Here is a 17,986-nt window from a genome sequence, read left to right as displayed (position 1 = left end):
CAAAAGCGACATTTAGGCGGAGGTTTCGAGAGAGCACACTATCGGCAATATCTGTGAGAGCACAGAAACTTTTTAGAGTCAAAGATGACCTAATGTGCGAGAAAGTACAGGTGATAATTAAGACGGAGCTGAGCCTTTTGAGGGGTGACATTGAAAAAGAGATGTATGCAAATGCGGAGACTTACAAAAAATCTATGTATGCAGATATGAGGAAAGAGTTGGACAAAGAGATGCTTGGTACGCGTAATGAGATATATACACATCATTGAAGGTCGAAATGCAGATGATAGTGAGGGCAGAAGTGACTGTAATGGAATGTGTGATGCAAAAAAGATTAGAGGATGCACTTGCTGCTTTTGAATCCTCGAAATCAAAAATGGAAGAACGCATGATGCAAATGCGGAGACTTACAAAAAAGCTATGTATGCAGATATGAGGAAAGAGTTGGACAAAGAGATGTTTGGTACGCGTAACAAGATATATACACATCATTGAAGGTCAAAATGCAGACGATAGTAAGGGTAGAAGTGAATGTAATGGAATGTGTGATGCAAAAAAGATCAGAGGATGTACTTGCTGCTTTTGAAGCCTGGAGATCAAAAATGATGAAAAGGATACATTGATTGAAGCACTTAAGGAAGACCTAGCAGCTTGCAAAAATACCCATGCAAAAGAGGGAGAAAAATCAACCCTCAATGATAAAGGAGCCCGAAAGCATTAAGGAGCAGGTAAAAACTCTACGTAAGGAGGAAGAGCAAAAGGCACGAACAACCTCTTCATGGCAGAGCACCTATTCAAAAAACAAGAGAAGGTTGATAAAGCTAAAAAGTGGATGGAGGACGCAAAGAAAGGAAAAGATAAGATGCATGAAGCCACACCGACGTCCACTATCATCAATATGCAAGTCTCAAAAATACTGGAAAAGTAGAAGAAGTACAAGAGCTCTTGAAGCGCATGGGTATTTCTGAACCCACACACAGAGGTGCTTGGAGAGTTGGCAAGAAGGGAAGGAATGAGAAAGGAAGTCCCAAGGAAAGAGCACTCATTATACGTTTCCCTACGTTGGCAGCTAGGAAAGAATTCCGTAAGAAGAGACCAACACTCAAGCAAACTAGGATATTTTTGGGTGATGACCTCACTCTAACACAAGAAGCACACGTGCAAGAGCTGATGCGAGAGATCAAGGCGGCAAGAGAGTTGCTTTCTACAGGGGAGGGAGAGTAGTGGTGTTGAAAAAACGCACCGCATGACGGTGAGAGACCTATAGCACCAACCTTAAAATGGCAACATGGAATTGTAATGGATCAATGAAGCTAGATGTAGGCACATTTGAGGATAGCTTTAAGGAAAGAAACATTATTTTTTACTCGGAGGCGCATCACACTCCTCGCGGCACATTACCTAGAGTGACGGGATACCATTGGGAGACTACTTGTAGGCGGATGTGAGATCAACGCATAGAGGACGTGAGTCAGGAGGTATGGCAGTCCTATTCCAAGAGAAGCTTCAACCCCTCATTTGTATTGTTCAGAGAGATGAGCAGGCCAGATATATGTTGGCCAAAGTGAGAGCGGAGATAAGGAGGCCACTCTACATTGAAATATGCTCCATCACATCTCATTATGCATCGCCCAAGCCCCAAGGGGCAATCACCCTACATGATATTGGATGAGGACATATGGGAGTTCTCTAGGGATGGAGATGTCATTCTTCAAGGAGACTTTAATGCCAAGACGGATCAATCTTAGACAGCTTTCTACGATACCTTACAGGAAATGTTGAGAGAATTGGATGTCAATGATATGGGATTGGCCAGGTGTTCGCAGGATGAGGAGCACACTGGATATGGGGGAGATCTGACAGATATAGGGACTGCACATGGACTGGCCATCTTGAATGGCCTCCAGTGATTTCCAGTGTCGAGTGGGTTCACTTGTTTTCCTCATGGACATGGGGCTAGTGCACGTGTGCGCGTGTGCGGCAGCGTGAGAGAGAGAGAGAGAGAGAGAGAGAGAGAGAGAGAGAGAGAGAGAGAAGAAGAAGAAGAAGAGAGTTTTAACGTCGTAGAAAACTATCCCGAGAGAGAGAGAGAAAGAGAGAGTAGACCACAAAGTTCCATAGTTACCCGAAACGCGGAATGCGGAACGCGGAACGGGAACGACGACGGGGACCCTCGTGGAACGGGAGAACGGCCAGGGGTCCGGAATGGGAATGGCACGGAACGGGAGGCATAAAAAACACCCAAATAATGCAATTTTTAGCTCTACATGTTTGAAATTTGAATACAAGTAGCATTAGAGTCCTTTGACTCTAGCACTCACAAAAAACTCGATTTGAAGACCCTAGGTCATGGATGATGCGAGAGGGAGAGGGAGAGACTTGAGAGGGAGGGAGAGGGAGAGAGCTTGAGAGAGGGAGAGAGGGAGAGAGTGAGAGGGAGAGAGATTGAGACTCAAGAGTCGAGAGAGCTTAAGGCTTAAGCCTTAGACCTTGAGGGCATGTGGATTTGCTTGAGAAGGGAATGCGTAAGAGGGGGTGCATTTTGAGTCCTTGCACACTTTAAAAAACACCTAATGCTCACTACAAATTTGCAAAAGATTGCCCATTTCTCACCATTTTTGAGAGTTGGCCGTTCCGGCCGGCCATTCCGGTATAAATTGGTCACCCGGAACGATAAAATGTTCCGGGACGTTCTGGCCGGGCAAGGGGGGAGGGAACGACGTTCCGGCATTCCAGGGCCTAGGGAACGTGTTCCCCGGTAACTATGCCACAAACGCAAGATATGGTGAAGAGGGGGTGATCAGCCCCTCATGACTATCATGAGCAGAAGACCCTTAGTACAATCAGTATGAAGGAAGTGGGTACCCCCTGGCCCTATATATAGTTGCCCAAGGGGAGGTAGGGCAATGCCTGGAAAAATCCCCCACAACCCAACAAGAAAATGATATATGGAAATATATACGTGGGTGCCCGGACAAAAGTGGATGGCCGGCCCAGAGTGGGCGGCCGGACAGTGATGCAGTCTAAATGCATATGCAAAGGGTGGCTCGCTCGGAGGCACACTAGCCGTACATGTATGCCCTAGACCTGTGAAGCAGCAGAGTGGTGTAAGTCTAACACCCCCTCTCAGCACTTGATGTTGAACAAACCGTATGAAGCCGAAGATGTGAGGCAAATGATAAAGATGTCTGCTGCGATGTCCACTGAAGGACAATACTCCATGAGTATAGCAGCAGTCTGGGGTGTCCCAACCTTTGAGAGATCTCCATGGTAAAGTGTCGTCACGAGCAGTGTAGCAAACTGTTGTACTCCGCCGATACAAGGTGGAGATACTACGTGAAGGTCCCGAACTGAGTGTGAAAAACAACTCCTTGTTGTGAAAGAAGTGCCAATAGACCTGCGAGTGTCCTGCCCAATAGGATCTGTGGTGTCTGTAGTCAAACCCTCTGGAGAAAATTGAGTAACAATCTAGCCTACACATACTCACACGTGCACACAATGTTTGTCTATCACTCACCTTAGCTAGCACGATCCCATTCCCATCCAGTGGTATCAGAGCCATGGTGTGTTAGCTAGGTTTGTTGTTATGCATTTGTGTTAGTGATTAGAATCTCCATTAGAGTGATTAGTATTTCTTAACCATCGTTATGGTCCATTGGCATTTTTCGTAACTAGTTGCATCTCTCACTAAATTAAGCCCTAATCTAGCTATGTGTGGCCATGTTGTTGGCACACCCATGAGGCCACTACCCTCCATGGCTAGATAGGCTTGATTAGGAAGAGGATTACTCCCGCGGCCTTGCTTGTCCACAACTGCCAGCCAAGCTCAAGTCCCCGCGGCCAGTATCGCCCAAGAGGCTTAAGATTACCCCCTTACCGAGGGGCCCATCCCGCGACCTAGTATCTGCAATGCTCCAACAAGCAAGAGGACATTCCCACGACTACTTCCTGCAAACCTTCAAATTTCAAGAACCTCCAAGGCCAAGGCATTAGAGGTTGTTCTCACTATAGTAGCACCAAGTGTTCGTCCACCTAAGGGCATTTTCCTAGCAGCAAAGCCAATTTAAGAACTTCAAAGAGCTCACCAAAGGCTCTCTCCCACAAGCAAAAATCTACAAGCACGAGGCTTCAAAGGTAGTTTCTTGTGCATAGCTCTCAAGAGCTTTACGTCAGCAAAATTGCCTACTCTCCTCCAAGATATAATTCACGAAATCATGCCAGGCTTGCTGAAGGTTACAACGGGCTCAAACCCCTTAGTCACATCCTCATGCAATCAGCCCAATTGCAGACATTGACCATGATGTTCAAGTCAGATTATCAGCTAAGCCAACAAGTTTAAATCGGCCAACCAAATTCCCATATAATCAGGAAATGTGCAGCAGCACAAACAACAACCAACTCAATTTTATCACCTGTGAAACTTGATGGAACAAATCATAAACACTTACTCTGCAATATTGTTGAAGTGCTTCCAAATCGGAGGCATTAGACTTCCTCATCTGGTCCAATTGTAACTTCAACTTTTCATTCTGTGGAGATATAAAATATGAATGAATAAGGTTCACCTTCTGCACTGAGTATTTTTTAGGAGAGTAAAGTGCAAGCGCACAGTCCCAAAGAATCAAAACACGCCTTAGAACTATTAAAACCTCTCTTTTGTCTGAGTTATCCTGCTCCAAATCTGATAATAACCTGCTCTTCTAGGGTGTGAAGCTTCTCACTGTGCTCTTCAAAATCAACAACTAGCTCTTCCAGCTTTTGGTTCAAGCTATCAAGTGAGATTGGGTGAGAAGCCTGGATAGCTTCCAAGTGTTTAGTTGCTTCTTCTAGAGCATCCAGACGATCCAACTTCTTGTTTGCTTCAAGCGACCAAGGGTAGAGGGAACATCCAGGTCATCAAGCCGCTTAATGTTGTTTGCGTTCGCATTCAATCTGTAAGTATAGCAGAACCAGTCATTAGACTGAGGAGATTATATTGTCTCTCCAAAAACAAAACATACAAATTTTGTATGGAGAGGATGACGTGTTCAAACAGTTACCCCTGTTGAAGAGATTGTAAACGTTCTTCGACCATTTGCGACCAACGTTGCTGCTGCTCCATTTCAATCTCCTTGGCATCCTTCATCTCCTTCACAGCATTCTGGCTGCCATGTTCAATCATCTATAAGAAAAATGCACGCAATGAAAAGGGGACATAGAGGAAACATGTTCATACCATAACTGGCCCAGCTAGTCCTTCAGACCCAGAAAATTTTTGCCTTGTTCCTCTGCTTTCTCAAGGCGCAAAGCCTGAAATGAGAAAATAATTGAGTGTTTTGCATGGAAAAACACTCGTGTGTTTATGGATCCTCTGTACATATACTTACATAGGTGCAAGCAACGAGTGTGTGTGTGTGTGTGTGTGTGTGTGTGTGTGTGTGAGTGTGTGTGAGAGGTGTGTGTGTGTGAGAGAGAGAGAGGTGGTGTGAGGCGTGAGAGAGATCTGAAGACTGTCGCGAGCTTCTCCTGTGGCCTGCCGCGCTCACTGTGCCTGCACCAGCGGGGCTGTGTGCGTGTGGTGACTACTGCAGCCTCTGTCGCGAACCCTACTGCAGCCTCTATGCCGCTTGTAGAGCTGAGGTCTGCCTTTGTCTGCACGTGACCCTTCAATGCTGAAGCAGCGAGCAACTGTCAGCCAATTTTGTGATACTTTGTGGTGGAAGAAAACAGGTGTTGCAGCTGTCTTGTGACTGTAATAGAGGAAGAAACACTGCAATTGCCCCAAGCGTTGTGAGCCTTCGACAACTCTTGTACAGCTTTCGCTCCCCATTCTCTCTGTGTGGGTGTGAGTGTGTGTGTGTGTGAGAGGTGTGGTGGGGGATTTGGGTGTGTGGTGCATCCTTCGGCCTTGTCTGGTGCGCGACTCTGTTCTACACAACATCTACTCTTTGCAAGCCCTTCACAGCGCGCCGGGGGTGGAAGTTTGATTTCGTCTGCACGCGGTCCTTCCGTCGTCTTGTGAGGGAGAGAGGAGTGTGTGTTTTTGTACAGCTAGCTGGTGTGTGTGTTTGCTTGTGTATACAGCAGTCATATATCAAAAACTCCCAAAAAAAAAAGGAAAAAAGAAGAGAGTGTGTGTGTGAGAGCTTCACATGGATTCGACTGATCAGTGTATATATAAGCGTCAGAAAGCCATGGAAACTTCGGAGATGGATGCTTTGAGTCTTATCAAAGAATGTTTGCATGAGGACTTCGAGGATGCACGTCAAGCCTGGGAAGGCTCCGCTCCTGTTATGGAAGTACGCATCCCTATACAGGAGCTCATGGATCCCGTTGCTCAATATGCACTTAACGCTGTGATTCTTTTTTTCCCGGGCAGAATGCCTACTGCTCAGGATGTAGGCCAATGGGTTGATTTCCTGCTCAAACGGCAAGCAGTTTGAGGGGTTTACTTAGGTGCGCGAGGGTTCTACGAAGTCTTGTTGGCTGACATGGATGCTCGGGATGCTCTGCTTGAAATGTCTCCTCTTTTTTTCAATACGCAGATGACTCATGTGTTGCCCTGGGCTCTCACCAAGGACTATCAGAGTCTCATCCGTCACAAGTGTCCTGCTGGGTTGAGGTGGTCGACTTTCCTCGCACTTGGCGTCATTTTCTTCCTTTGTTGGCTGCTCAGTTAGGCAAAGTCATTTGCCCTCCTAAGCTGGAGGCAAATACGAACCGTTTTTGTATTTTGTGGGACACGGATATCCCCACATCAGCAGGTATTTCGATCGATTCTGGGGATACAGTGGTTGGAAAGCGCCCATTTAAGCTTAAATGGGGCAAGTTTGCAAATTCTTGCTTCCGGTGTGTCAAATTTGGTCATATGCAGTCCGAATGTCCGGAACCAAATCTGCAACCACCTCCTTTAGCCGTACCTGCTCCTCAACCTCGCTCGCCTCCGAAACCTTCTACTGAGGTTCAAACTAAAGGAGTTTTAACCTCCTCCCCCTCAACTGGGGCGATTAAAGGCAAGGGGAAACAAGTACAATTGTCTGCACTTTCTACTTCTCCCAATATTAAAGACAAGGGAAAAGAACAGGTTTCGACCTCTCAAACTTGGATAGTGCCCAAGAAACCCGTCAAAGCTACGACACCTCGTGTTCCGGCATCTTCTCGTAATTATGTGCCTCCTTTGAAGAATGTTGCTCAGAAAAAACTTCCTTGTAATGACAACACTTCTTTGGCTGAAGCTTGGGACAAGGTTGTTCGTTCTTACAAGGAGGTTGTTACTGGAGAAGCTTCTTCATCGCAAGGTGCATTTCCTTTCAATTATCCAGGTCCAGGTATTGACCCACCTTCTCAAGCACCTTCAGTTGGGGAGGATGTGTTGATGGGCACTGGTACTTAAGTTTTATTTCCCCCCTTTTCTTTCCTTGTTTCCTCGTCCACTGTATATACCATATAGAATGCATAGTTCTTTGAATTGCATCTCCTATAATGTGCGTGGGTTATGCAATCACGACAAGTGGCGGCTTACCTGGCACTATGTACATACATGTAAAGTAGACATTGTGGTTCTTCAAGAGCATAACCAGCACCAATTTGCAGGACAGACTTCTTACTTTGCGGGCTACTGGATAGCTTATGCAGGATCAGCTGGCCATTCTGGAGTGCTTATGCATGTTCGACATGAACTCTTCCCGACCTTGGTCTTTAATGACCCGGCTGGGAGATGGATGGTCATCCAATGTATTGTTAATGGAGAAGTTTTCGAATTTGGAGGATTATATGCATACACAGCTTCTGCAGATAGGGCACGGTTGTGGAGTGCTATCTCTTCTTATTCTTGGCGTTCCAATGCCTTTCTCTACGGGGATTTTAATAATGCACCAAACCTTGCAGATAATACTACTGGCCATTCTCACATGCTTCATATGGAACGGCAATCTTGGGACCAATTTATGTCGACCTGTAATGGTCTTGATTTGTGGCCCTTTTTGCATGCGACTGCTCTAGGCTTTACTTTTCAGCACAATGCTCAATCCATGTATCGCACTCGACTGGATCGCTGGTATCTTTTTCACATGCAACAATATGATGACTTTGTATGCGAGATGAGGATTGATTATGCTATGTGTCTCTCGAATCATTTTCCCGTATGCTTGAAACTTCGTTTTGGCTCTTTTGATGTCAATGATCGCCTACCCAAAAAAAGACTTCTGCATGTCAATAATGCTTATCTCAAGCATGAGCCTTTTCGCACTATGATTGTGAATATCATCCCGCCTTTGCTCTCCCAGATGTATGTTGACATGGACATAGCATGGTTTCGTTTTGTTATGCGTGTTCAATCAGTTATACAAGATTATGGCAGGGATTATTTGTCACAATTAAGGGAACAGGTTAACCGGGCAAAGGATGCTTGTAAACGATTAATGCACTTGGCTAATCATTCTTCTCTTACTGATGCTCAAATGACTTGAGTTGTTTTCTGCTCGTGCAATATTAAGGCACAATGATGAGAGAAAATTGGCCAAATGGCAGACTCGAGCTCGTCAACAGGCTTTTGCAGATAAAGGATGTGCTTCTAAACAATTTTTCAGCATTTGCATCACTCGAGGCAGTTTCAAGCTATACGGAGAGTTAAATTACCGTCAGGGGAGTGGACCTCCACTTTTCGAGAGCTAGCACTAGCCCTACGCTCTCATTATGGCAAGATTTTTGAGGCCCCTTCTTCTCCCACAAGAGAAGCGCGCCAAGCACGTTACATGTTTCTATTGCATGTCACTTCCATTCTCTCGTTGCGGCAGGCTCAAGACTTGGAAGCTGTTTTCATTGAGTCAGAATTATATGCCAGCTTGCTTGATTTAGGTCGATGGAGAGCTCCTGGTTGGGATGGTCTCTCTGTGGAATTCTTCTTGTCTTTCTCGGACTATTTGAAGTTGCCTCTATTGTTCATGATGAATACAGCTTGGGAACAACAGGAATTACCCTCCTCTTGGAAAGAAGGTTTGCTCAAGCTGATCCCTAAGCATGCATTGTGTGAAGAATTTTCACATTGGCAGCCTATTACACTTATGCCTGTGGTATATAAATTAATGGCAAAAATGCTTGCTAACCGACTTAAATGCTTTTTGCATGAAGGCTTGCATCAATCTCAATACGGCTTCATTCCGCGATGTCAAATTACTGATAACCTCGCAAATGTCATTATTGGTATGGAATATGCAAAATATACTCGACAGGATGTATTAGTCATGCAGGTTGACATTGAAAAGACATTTGATACTGTTCTTTGGGATTACATTGCGGATACCATGCGACATTTGGGCTTTGGGCCTAAGCTATCCCGTGTCGTGCTTTTCTTGTATGCAAACAGTACTTCTACAGGCTTGCTGGATGGTTCTCTCACAGAATCCTGGCCTTTGGGACAGTCGGTACGGTAGGGCTGCCCTCTTAGTGCTTTGCTTTATGTGATCGCTACTCATCCCTTGTTTATGTATTTGGATTCCTTGACCTCCACTGGTAGGCTACATGGCCTTACTTTACCTTCTAGTCGACAGTTTGCTGGTCAAGCTTATGCGGATGACTCTTTGTTCATGCCTCGTAATAACTATGATGATGTGCAACAGATTATGCATACTCTTCACTTGTTTGGATTGGCAACAGGTCTCAAAGTTAACTTTTGCAAATCCAAGCTATTGCCTCTGAAAGAGTGTGACTGGCATAAGATATTGTGGCCTGAGGAGATTGTTCCTCCCCATGTTCTGGTTCGCCATTTGGGTTATCCGCTGGGTTGGAATGTATCGGCCATCAAGAAAACGGATTGGGTGCTCCAACGTCTACATTCCAAGTTGAATTATTGGAAACTGTCCACGTGGCCACTTCATGTGCGTCTAAGGATTGTCCAATGCATCCTTGTGGCTTATGTGCAGTTTTACTTGCCTTTGTTATCCTGGCCTCGGTTGCGCTTGCAATCCCTCATGTCCAATATTTTAGAGCATTTTTGGCGGACCTCGTCTAGCAAGAGGGACCTTCGGCTTCTATCAATGGACAAGCTGTGTTCTCCCAAGCGGCTAGGAGGGTTGAATATTTTGGACTTGAGACGTCATCTTTTGGCTCGGAAAGCTATGTTGTTGCCCGTTTTGGTGGAGCAGTAGCAACCCTGGGCTCTCATGGTCACACATTTGTGTGCGCACATTGTCACCCCTTCTTTTGGTCATTGGAAACCGACTTATTGGGATGTTGTTTTTGGGAAGCTTGAAGGACACATTCCTGGATGTCCATTTACTTCTTCTCTAATTGTTGATTGGAAGGTTGTCACTTCGCATTTGTCTTGGGATGGTCGACAATCCTCTGAGGGTAACTCTCTTCGCTTGGAGAGTTTGCATTGGAGCAGGGTTTTTGCTTCGAATTTGGTTCAACGGTCTCCTCGCCAAAAAGGAATCTGTCAGGTGCATCAGGTGGTTGATGACTCGGGTTATGTTCTTTCTTTTGCTGATGCCGTCTCCCGCTTTCGGTTGGGTCTTCACTATTCTCCTCTCTGGCGGGAGATTCAAAACATGCTTGCTGTTCATTCACCCATTCCTCCTCTGGATGAAGACTCTCGCTTCTTAGATTGGAATCTGGCTACTACTAGATTGGACTGCATCTCAGCTGCCAGTGTCTATGCCATTTTTCAGTCTGATGTATGGATTGTGCATCGGGGTAATCAGTTGTGGTCGCTTTCCGAGTCATCCTTGTGGTGGCAACACGCATTCTCTCGCATTTGGCAGAGTCATCTGTCTTTGAAGGAACGTGTTTTCTTGTGGTGGTGCTTGGTGGGAGCCCGGAGCTCTACCTGTTGGCAGTGTGTTGCATGCTCGGCATATTGCACCTTCCCGCCGCCCCAGATGCCTTGAAGCTGAGGAGACCGTGCCACACCTACTGTGGTGTTGTCGTCACTCCAGAGCCTTCATTCGGCAAGTGTCGACTGCTCTTCAACTACGTTTTCCTTCCGGCTCTTTTCACAGACAATTTTGGCTTTTTGGGGTGCTTCGGTCACCACAATCTCAGTTTGCGGTCTTCTTCACCTTGGTCAGATTTTGGACTGTGTGGACCATCTGGCATCATAGGAACTCCTTAATGTTCCAGGGCACTTTTGTTGACTCCTTTCCCTATTTTAAATTATCTCTTGGTCAAGCGCTGCATTTTGCCTATGAAGCTGGAGACATCACTCTTGATGCCTACAGGATTTACTTTGACTGTTTCTAGCCTTCGGAGCCTCATAGTGCTCCGTCTTTTGTATCCTTTTCTTTTCATGGATTTTCCTCGTTTTGAGGTTTCCCACTTGTAAATTAATCAAAGCAGATTTACAAAAAAATTGTGTCTGTTAGTGTGGTTTTGGCGTGAGAAAGTGAGCGCAGAGAAAAGTGACGCGCGAGGGCTGCTCTGACTCTGCTCACGGCACCTGCTGTAGCTTCAGTCACCCTCGTCAGTGACTTGGACAGTGCGTGTGTGAGCATTCAGCCACTGCGCGCCCTGTGCGCCCTCTGCATCTGTGTGTCTTGAGCACTGTGCGTCAGTGTCAGCTGCCTGTTTTCAGCGCACTGTACATTTGTTGTGCTGCAGTTAGCACTCTGCGCAGCAAGCTGCCCTTGCGCAATCGACCAGCGGTGCCCTCCTGTTTGGATTGCGTTATGCTCTATAGCACCAGACAATTTTCAGCCCCCCTAGTTCTTTCGACTTCTGTGCAAACTGACGTTCAGGCCTGCCTCGACAGTCAGCCTCCTACGCAGACACAGCAAATTTGTCGGGTGATGCTATCAAGGTGAAGGATAGTGTTCAATTGACGTACTGCTATTGTGGCTTGGGAAGTATTTTGCTATAAATTCTGTACAGAGCTTGGTTTTCTAAACAATTGGTTTTGTTTGGCGAGGAACTTTGATTTATGTTCGACTCTTTGTGCGTCTTCAAGCGTCGAAAAGCAATGGAACCCACGTCAGAGGCCGCTTCCAAGATCAAAGCATGCCTATATGAGGATTTTGAGGAGGCTCAGCAGGCTTGGAATGGTCAGGCGCCTGCTTTTGAGGTGCGCATTCCAGTCCAAGACCTCGTGGACCCGGTTGCTCAGTATGCCAATGAATGTAGTTATTCTCTTTTTCCCAGGGAAAATGCCTACTGCGCAGGATGTCGGGCAGTGGGTTGATTTTCTCCTTAAAAGACAAGCAGTTCGTGGTGTCTATTTCGGGGCGCATGGATTTTATGAAGTTTTGCTTGCAGATATGGAAGCTAGGAAACTTTTGCTTGAGATGTCTCCCTCTTCTTTAATACGCAAATGACGCATGTTCTCCCATGGGCACTCACTAAAGACTATCAGAGTCTTATTCGTCACAAAATGCCGGGTGTGGGTGGAAATTGTTGATTTCCCTCGCACGTGGAGACATTTTATGCCTTTGTTGGCCACACAGCTTGGTAAAGTCATTTGTCTCCCGAAATTGGATGCAAATACAAACAGGTTTTGCATTCTCTGGGACACTGACAAGAGTACCCTCGAAGGAATTATGGTTCATTCAGGAGATCCATGGGTAGGCAAGCGCCCATTTAAACTTAAATGGGATAAATTTGTGAATTCATGCTTTCGATGCGATAAATTTGGCCATATGCAATCTGAATGTCTGGAGCCGGTCTTGCAACCCCCTCCTTCTGTTGTTCCTTCGTCCACCTCTATCCCTGCAGGAAAACCCACAGGCGAAGTCAAGCAGAGTGGAGCCCCTACTGTTAAGGCTGCTTTGAATGTGGATAAAGGGAAAGGCAAGGCACAGCAATTTACTGATCCTGGGAATGGAGCTGCTGCAAAAGGCAAGAATGTTGCACCCGTTGAGGTCAATTCATGGATAGTGCCAAAAGAATCAGTAAAGATTCGTACACCACTTTCTTCTCGTAATTACGTTCCTTCTGTTAATGCCAACAAGAATGCATCATTTAAGCAACTTCCCTGTAATGACAATCGCATATTGATTGATGCATGGGACAAAGCGATGCACTCTTATAAAGATGTACTTCTCGGTGAGACTTCCTCCTCAGTTGTGAGCCTTGTGGACACGTTTCCTACTCTGTCTCCGAGGCCGGGTCCTCGTATGGATGTAGTGAATGGAGATGTGCCAATGGGCACCTCCACCCGATCACATGTTTCTTGCCTCTTGTACATAGGTTTTTTGATATGCAAAGTCAAATTAAATGCATCTCATACAATGTGCGGGGTTTATGTAACCTGGACAAATGGCGTCTGACCTGGCACTATGTACATACATCTAGAGCAGACTTAGTTGTATTGCAAGAGCATAATCAGCACGAGTTCGCTGGTCAATGTTCTTATTTTGCCGGTTATTGGATTGCGTATGCAGGTTTGCATGATTTCGCGGGTTTATTGATGCTGGTTCGCCATGAGCTTCAGCCGGTTCTGCTATACAATGATCCGCATGGCAGGTGGATGGTTGTCCAATGTTTGTTGAATGGTCGAGTTCATGAATTTGCAGGTACTTATGCATACACGGCCTCTGGGCAAAGACCTGCTTTATGGCGAGACATTTCATCTCACCCTTGGACTTCTAATGCATTTCTTTGTGGAGATTTCAATAATACCCCTGATTTAAATGACAACACCATAGGAAATTCTCATATGTTGCTTGTGGAGAAGCGTGAATGGGATCTTCTTTTTGCCTCTGCGCAAATGATTGATATATGGCGCTGTTTGCATCCTGATGTTTCTGGTTTCACCTTCTAGCATGCCGCTCATTCATCATATAGAGCACGATTGGATCGCTGGTACTTGCTTAATGGACAACAATATGAAGAGTTTGTATGTGCTATGAGGATAGATTATGCGATGCAGTTATCAGACCATTATCCTCTTCTGCTGTCTTTGTCTTTTGGACAATGTCTTTGTGATCGGCCTCTATATAGGAAACGCTTGTTGCATGTTAACAATGCCTACCTTACTCATGAAGCTTTCCGACACATGATTAGCGATATAATTCCCCCACTGTTGGCCCATATGCATATTGACTTGGATGCTGCCTGGTATCGTTTTATCATGAGGGTACAAAGTGTCATTTGTGACTATGGTACGCAGTATATGCAGCTCATTCGGGGGGATGTCCTTGATGCAAAACAGGTTAGTCAACGCCTACAACAGTTAGCTGATTCCCGACCCTTGTCTGACTCTGAAATGATAGACCTATCTGAAGCTAATCTATGTATTCAGCAAAATGATAAGCGGAAAATTGCTAAATGGCAAAAGCGAGCACGTCAACATGCTTTTATGGACAAAGGTTGTGCTTCGAAGAAATTTTTTAAGCATCTGCATCATTCAAGGGTCTCGCAATCAATTAAGCGGGTTATGCTTCCCTCGGGGGCTTGGACCTCTTCGAAGCGGAAACTTGCAGAGGTTATGGTTTCACACTATCGTCATGTGTTTGCAGCCCCACCTCAGCCATCTTCGGCAGCTTGTCGAGCGCGTCAATTATTGCTTCCTTATGTTTGTCCGATCATGTCTTCACGGGAGGCACAATGCCTTGAGGATCCTTTCTCTGCTTCTGAATTGCATGGTGCCCTGCTTGCATTGGGCCGTTGGCGATCTCCCGGTTGGGATGGACTTACTGTGGAATTTTTCCTCTCCTTTTGAGATGCTCTTAAACCGCCCCTACTTTTCATAAAAAATGCAGCAAGGGACAAACAGGATTTGCCAGTATCATGGAAAGAGGGTTTACTTAAATTATTGCCCACGCAAGCACTGTGCAAGCAATTCTCTCATTGGCGGCCCATAACTTTGATGCCGGTGGTTTACAAGTTATTGGCTAAAATGCTGGTCCATCGCATTAAGGACTGCTTGTTTGCAGGACTTCATCAAGCCCAGTATGGTTTTATTTCTCGTCGTCAAATCGTTGATAATTTGGTAAATGTTTTGATTGGCATGGAATATGCTAAGTACACGCAACAGGATGTGCTAGTCATGCAAGTTGACATTGAAAAGGCCTTTGACACTGTGCAATGGGATTTTATTGCTGCCACAATGAGGTGTCTCGGGTTTGGTCCTAAATTGGCCAATGTGGTTTATTTCTTGTATGCTTGCAGTACGTCTTCGGGGATCCTGGAAAGGGAATTGACCGAATCGTGCCCGCTTGGTTGTTCGGTTAGGCAAGGTTGCCCCCTCAACGCTTTGTTGTATGCTATTGCCACTCATCCTATGTTGATGTATCTTGATCACTTGACCTCTGCCCAGCGTCTTCATGGTTTATAGTTTCCATCGGGTCATTCATTTATTGGACAGGCTTATGCGGATGACTCATTGTTTATGCCTCGAAATCAATAGAGTGATGTTCAAGCAATTATCGAAGCTTTGGAATTGTTTGCGATTGCGGCTGGTCTTAAAGTCAACTTCCGTAAATCCAAGCTTTTACTGCTCCGTTCTTGTGATTGGCATGCTCTGCTGTGGCCGGGAGAGATTGTTCCTCCGAATGTAATCACCAGGCATTTGGGTTATCCAATTGGATGGAACATCACTCACACACAAAAAGTAGACTGGGTTACGCAATGTTTGAATGTTAAACTACATTACTGGAAGCTTTCCACTTGGCCACTGCATGTTTGCCTGAGAATCGTTCAGAGTATCCTCATGGCATATGTACAGTTCTTTTTGCCGCTGTTGCATTGGCCTCGTCACCGTCTTGACTCTCTCATGTCGGCCATATTGTCTCATTTGTGGCGAACTCATGCACATAAAAAAGGCCTGCATCTGATGTCAATGACAAAACTTTGTACACCGAAGCGATTTGGTGGTCTGAATATTTTGGACCTGCGTAGGCATGTTCTGGCTAGGAAGGCTATGCTATTGCCTACGCTTACGTAACAATCTCAGCCTTGGACTCTTATGTTTGCAAACTTGAGCTAGCATGTGGTTACGTCCTCATTTCGTCATTGGCAACCATCTATTTGGGAGGTGGTATTTGGTAAGATGGATGGCCATATTCCTGGATGCTCGCTTGCTTCCACCTTGCTCTCCGCCTGGAAACAGGTTACAAATCATTTATCGTGGAATGCTCGAACGCAAGGAAACTCCCTTCGCTTGGAGATTCTTCATTGGAGTCGGGCCTTTTCTCTTACCTTGGTTGACCGCTCGCCTCGCCAAGCGTATTTCCTCTCCTGCCGTGGCATTCGGGTGGTTGCGCATGTGGTGGATGCAGATGGTTTCACTTTGGAGTTTCCATTAGCCGCTCGCCGTTTTGGATTGGGCATGCATTATCGTCAGTTCTGGAGAGAATTGCAGCGAATGTTGGTTGGTCTTTTGCCCGTTTCACCCTTGGCTGATGGTGATCGCATGTCTGACTGGAATCTTCGGGAAATGCCATTTCAATATATTTTTGCTGGTCGGACATATACTCTTCTTTTGCCTCAACCATGGCTTGCTGATCATTGCAACGCTCTTTGGCACATGCATAAATCAGATATTTGGTGGAGAAGGCTTCTATCTGCATTATGGAAAAGCCGTTTGCCGCTAAAGTAGCATTTGTTTCTTTGGCATTGTTTACTTGGTGTGCACCCTGTGGGTACCTTTCTTCGGATGCGTCGTATCCGCCCTTCATTATGTGTCCGTTGTTCATCTGTCGAGGAGGATGTTTGTCACCTCTTCTGGGACTGTTGTGATACTCGAGACTATCTTCATCGGGTATCTGCGTGTATGCGGCTCCGTTTTCCCTCGACGGTCTTCCATAAACGGTTTTGGGCTTTTGGTATCTTCTCACCGGCATTGCAGCGCTTTGCAGTCTTCTTCATGTGGGTCAGGTTTTGGGCTTATTGGAGCCTGTGGCGACAGCGTAATGGACATATGTTTCATCGAATTCATGCAGATCCCCTACCTTTCTTCAAACTTTCCCTTAGGCAGTCTTTACGGTTCGCCTTGGAAGTTGGTGATATCACTGCAGAGATACATCAGCTATCTTATGAATGCATTTAGCTGTTTTGTACAGTTGAACACTTTGTGTTCCTCCGCTTGTACTTCATCTTTTGGGTGGGTTTTCCTCTCTTTGAGGTTTCCCACAGATAGATAAATCAAATTGATTTACCAAAAAAAAGTGTGTGTTGTTGTTGTTGTTGTGGTTTGGGGGGTCGGGGTGTACGACGGGTACACCTGGGTTGCAATTTTGTCATAGAGGGAGTGAAGAATGGTATGAAGCTTGTCCAAGTGCAGCGAGGCAACTATGGGAATGTGATGCACCGACAACACGTCACGTATGATCTGCAGGTCGCCATCCTCCACTTCCGCTTCCGCCATCTTTCTTTTTTCTTCAGCTCTTTACTCTGAGAAGAGATGGAGCTAGTGTTTGGCCGTCCTGTTGGATAGTTCCTGCTCCTCCTCCTCCCGGTGCGCCTGGTGGAAGAGCAAGCTTTGCGAATGAGAGCAGAGGGGGCGCGATTTTGAATTCTAATTCCACACTCTATGAACTTTTTGGCCTTTAAAGTTTAGGCATAAGGCCAAAGGATCAATTGTGGCAAGCTCTTAAACGTCCAATTCAATTGCAGTTATTCATGGAATGCAAGTAACTAAAGACAACAACATACCTGAGTTTTGCTTTAATAGTTAGTCCGATATTTGTATAAACTATATACATTGTTTAAACCTCTTAATATTGTAGAGATTTAAGTATTAGGAATTATTGATAGCGATAAAATTTATGGAGGTCAAAGGTCATCATAAAATATATTATTTTGTTGGATTTGCAATACATGGAGAACAATTATTACCTTCAACTTTAAAAAAATGGTGGTATAAATATGTTCTTATCGCAAAGTGGTTTGGTAGCAATTGCTATGGATTGGATCATCAACATGCAAGCATACATAACCACTTCAGTGCACCTTTAGTAGATCGCCATACTTGAAAAACATTCTTACCGAATATCGAAGCCAAGTTTGATTCTGGATTGAGACTCTTTGGAACAGTGGATATCTGAATGTTTTTGCTTTCCATGATGAGCTTGACATA

General features: G+C 45.4%; 1 protein-coding gene across 1 annotated transcript; it reads right to left on the bottom strand.

Moving 5' to 3' along the window:
* Positions 1-2,842: 2,842 nt before the first annotated feature.
* Positions 2,843-6,032, bottom strand: LOC147421417 (uncharacterized). The gene is made up of 6 exons (XM_086503098.1): positions 5,585-6,032; positions 5,216-5,220; positions 5,040-5,144; positions 4,842-4,932; positions 4,693-4,755; positions 2,843-4,529 (listed from the first exon to the last, which is right to left on the bottom strand). Exons 1-6 carry the CDS (start codon positions 5,918-5,920, stop codon positions 4,365-4,367), a joined length of 765 nt encoding a protein of 254 aa, XP_086359224.1. The 5' UTR covers positions 5,921-6,032; the 3' UTR covers positions 2,843-4,364.
* Between the last annotated feature and the right edge of the window lie 11,954 nt (positions 6,033-17,986).

Source organism: Adiantum capillus-veneris, chromosome 27 (assembly GCF_014529385.1).
Source record: "Adiantum capillus-veneris isolate H3 chromosome 27, ASM1452938v2, whole genome shotgun sequence".
NCBI classification, from domain to species: Eukaryota; Viridiplantae; Streptophyta; class Polypodiopsida; order Polypodiales; family Pteridaceae; genus Adiantum; species Adiantum capillus-veneris.
Note: the sequence above shows the minus strand (reverse complement) of the source record. Positions and strands in the feature narration are given on the sequence as shown.

Excerpts from the sequence above, each read along its gene's own strand:
- LOC147421417 (XM_086503098.1), bottom strand. The coding sequence starts at position 5,920 with ATGTTGTGTAGAACAGAGTCGCGCACCAGACAAGGCCGAAGGATGCAC. Across the intron at positions 4,933-5,039 it reads TTACAATCTCTTCAACAGGG|ATTGAATGCGAACGCAAACA; the intron begins GTAACTGTTTGA and ends CTATACTTACAG. Across the intron at positions 4,530-4,692 it reads TTCACACCCTAGAAGAGCAG|AATGAAAAGTTGAAGTTACA; the intron begins GTTATTATCAGA and ends ATATCTCCACAG.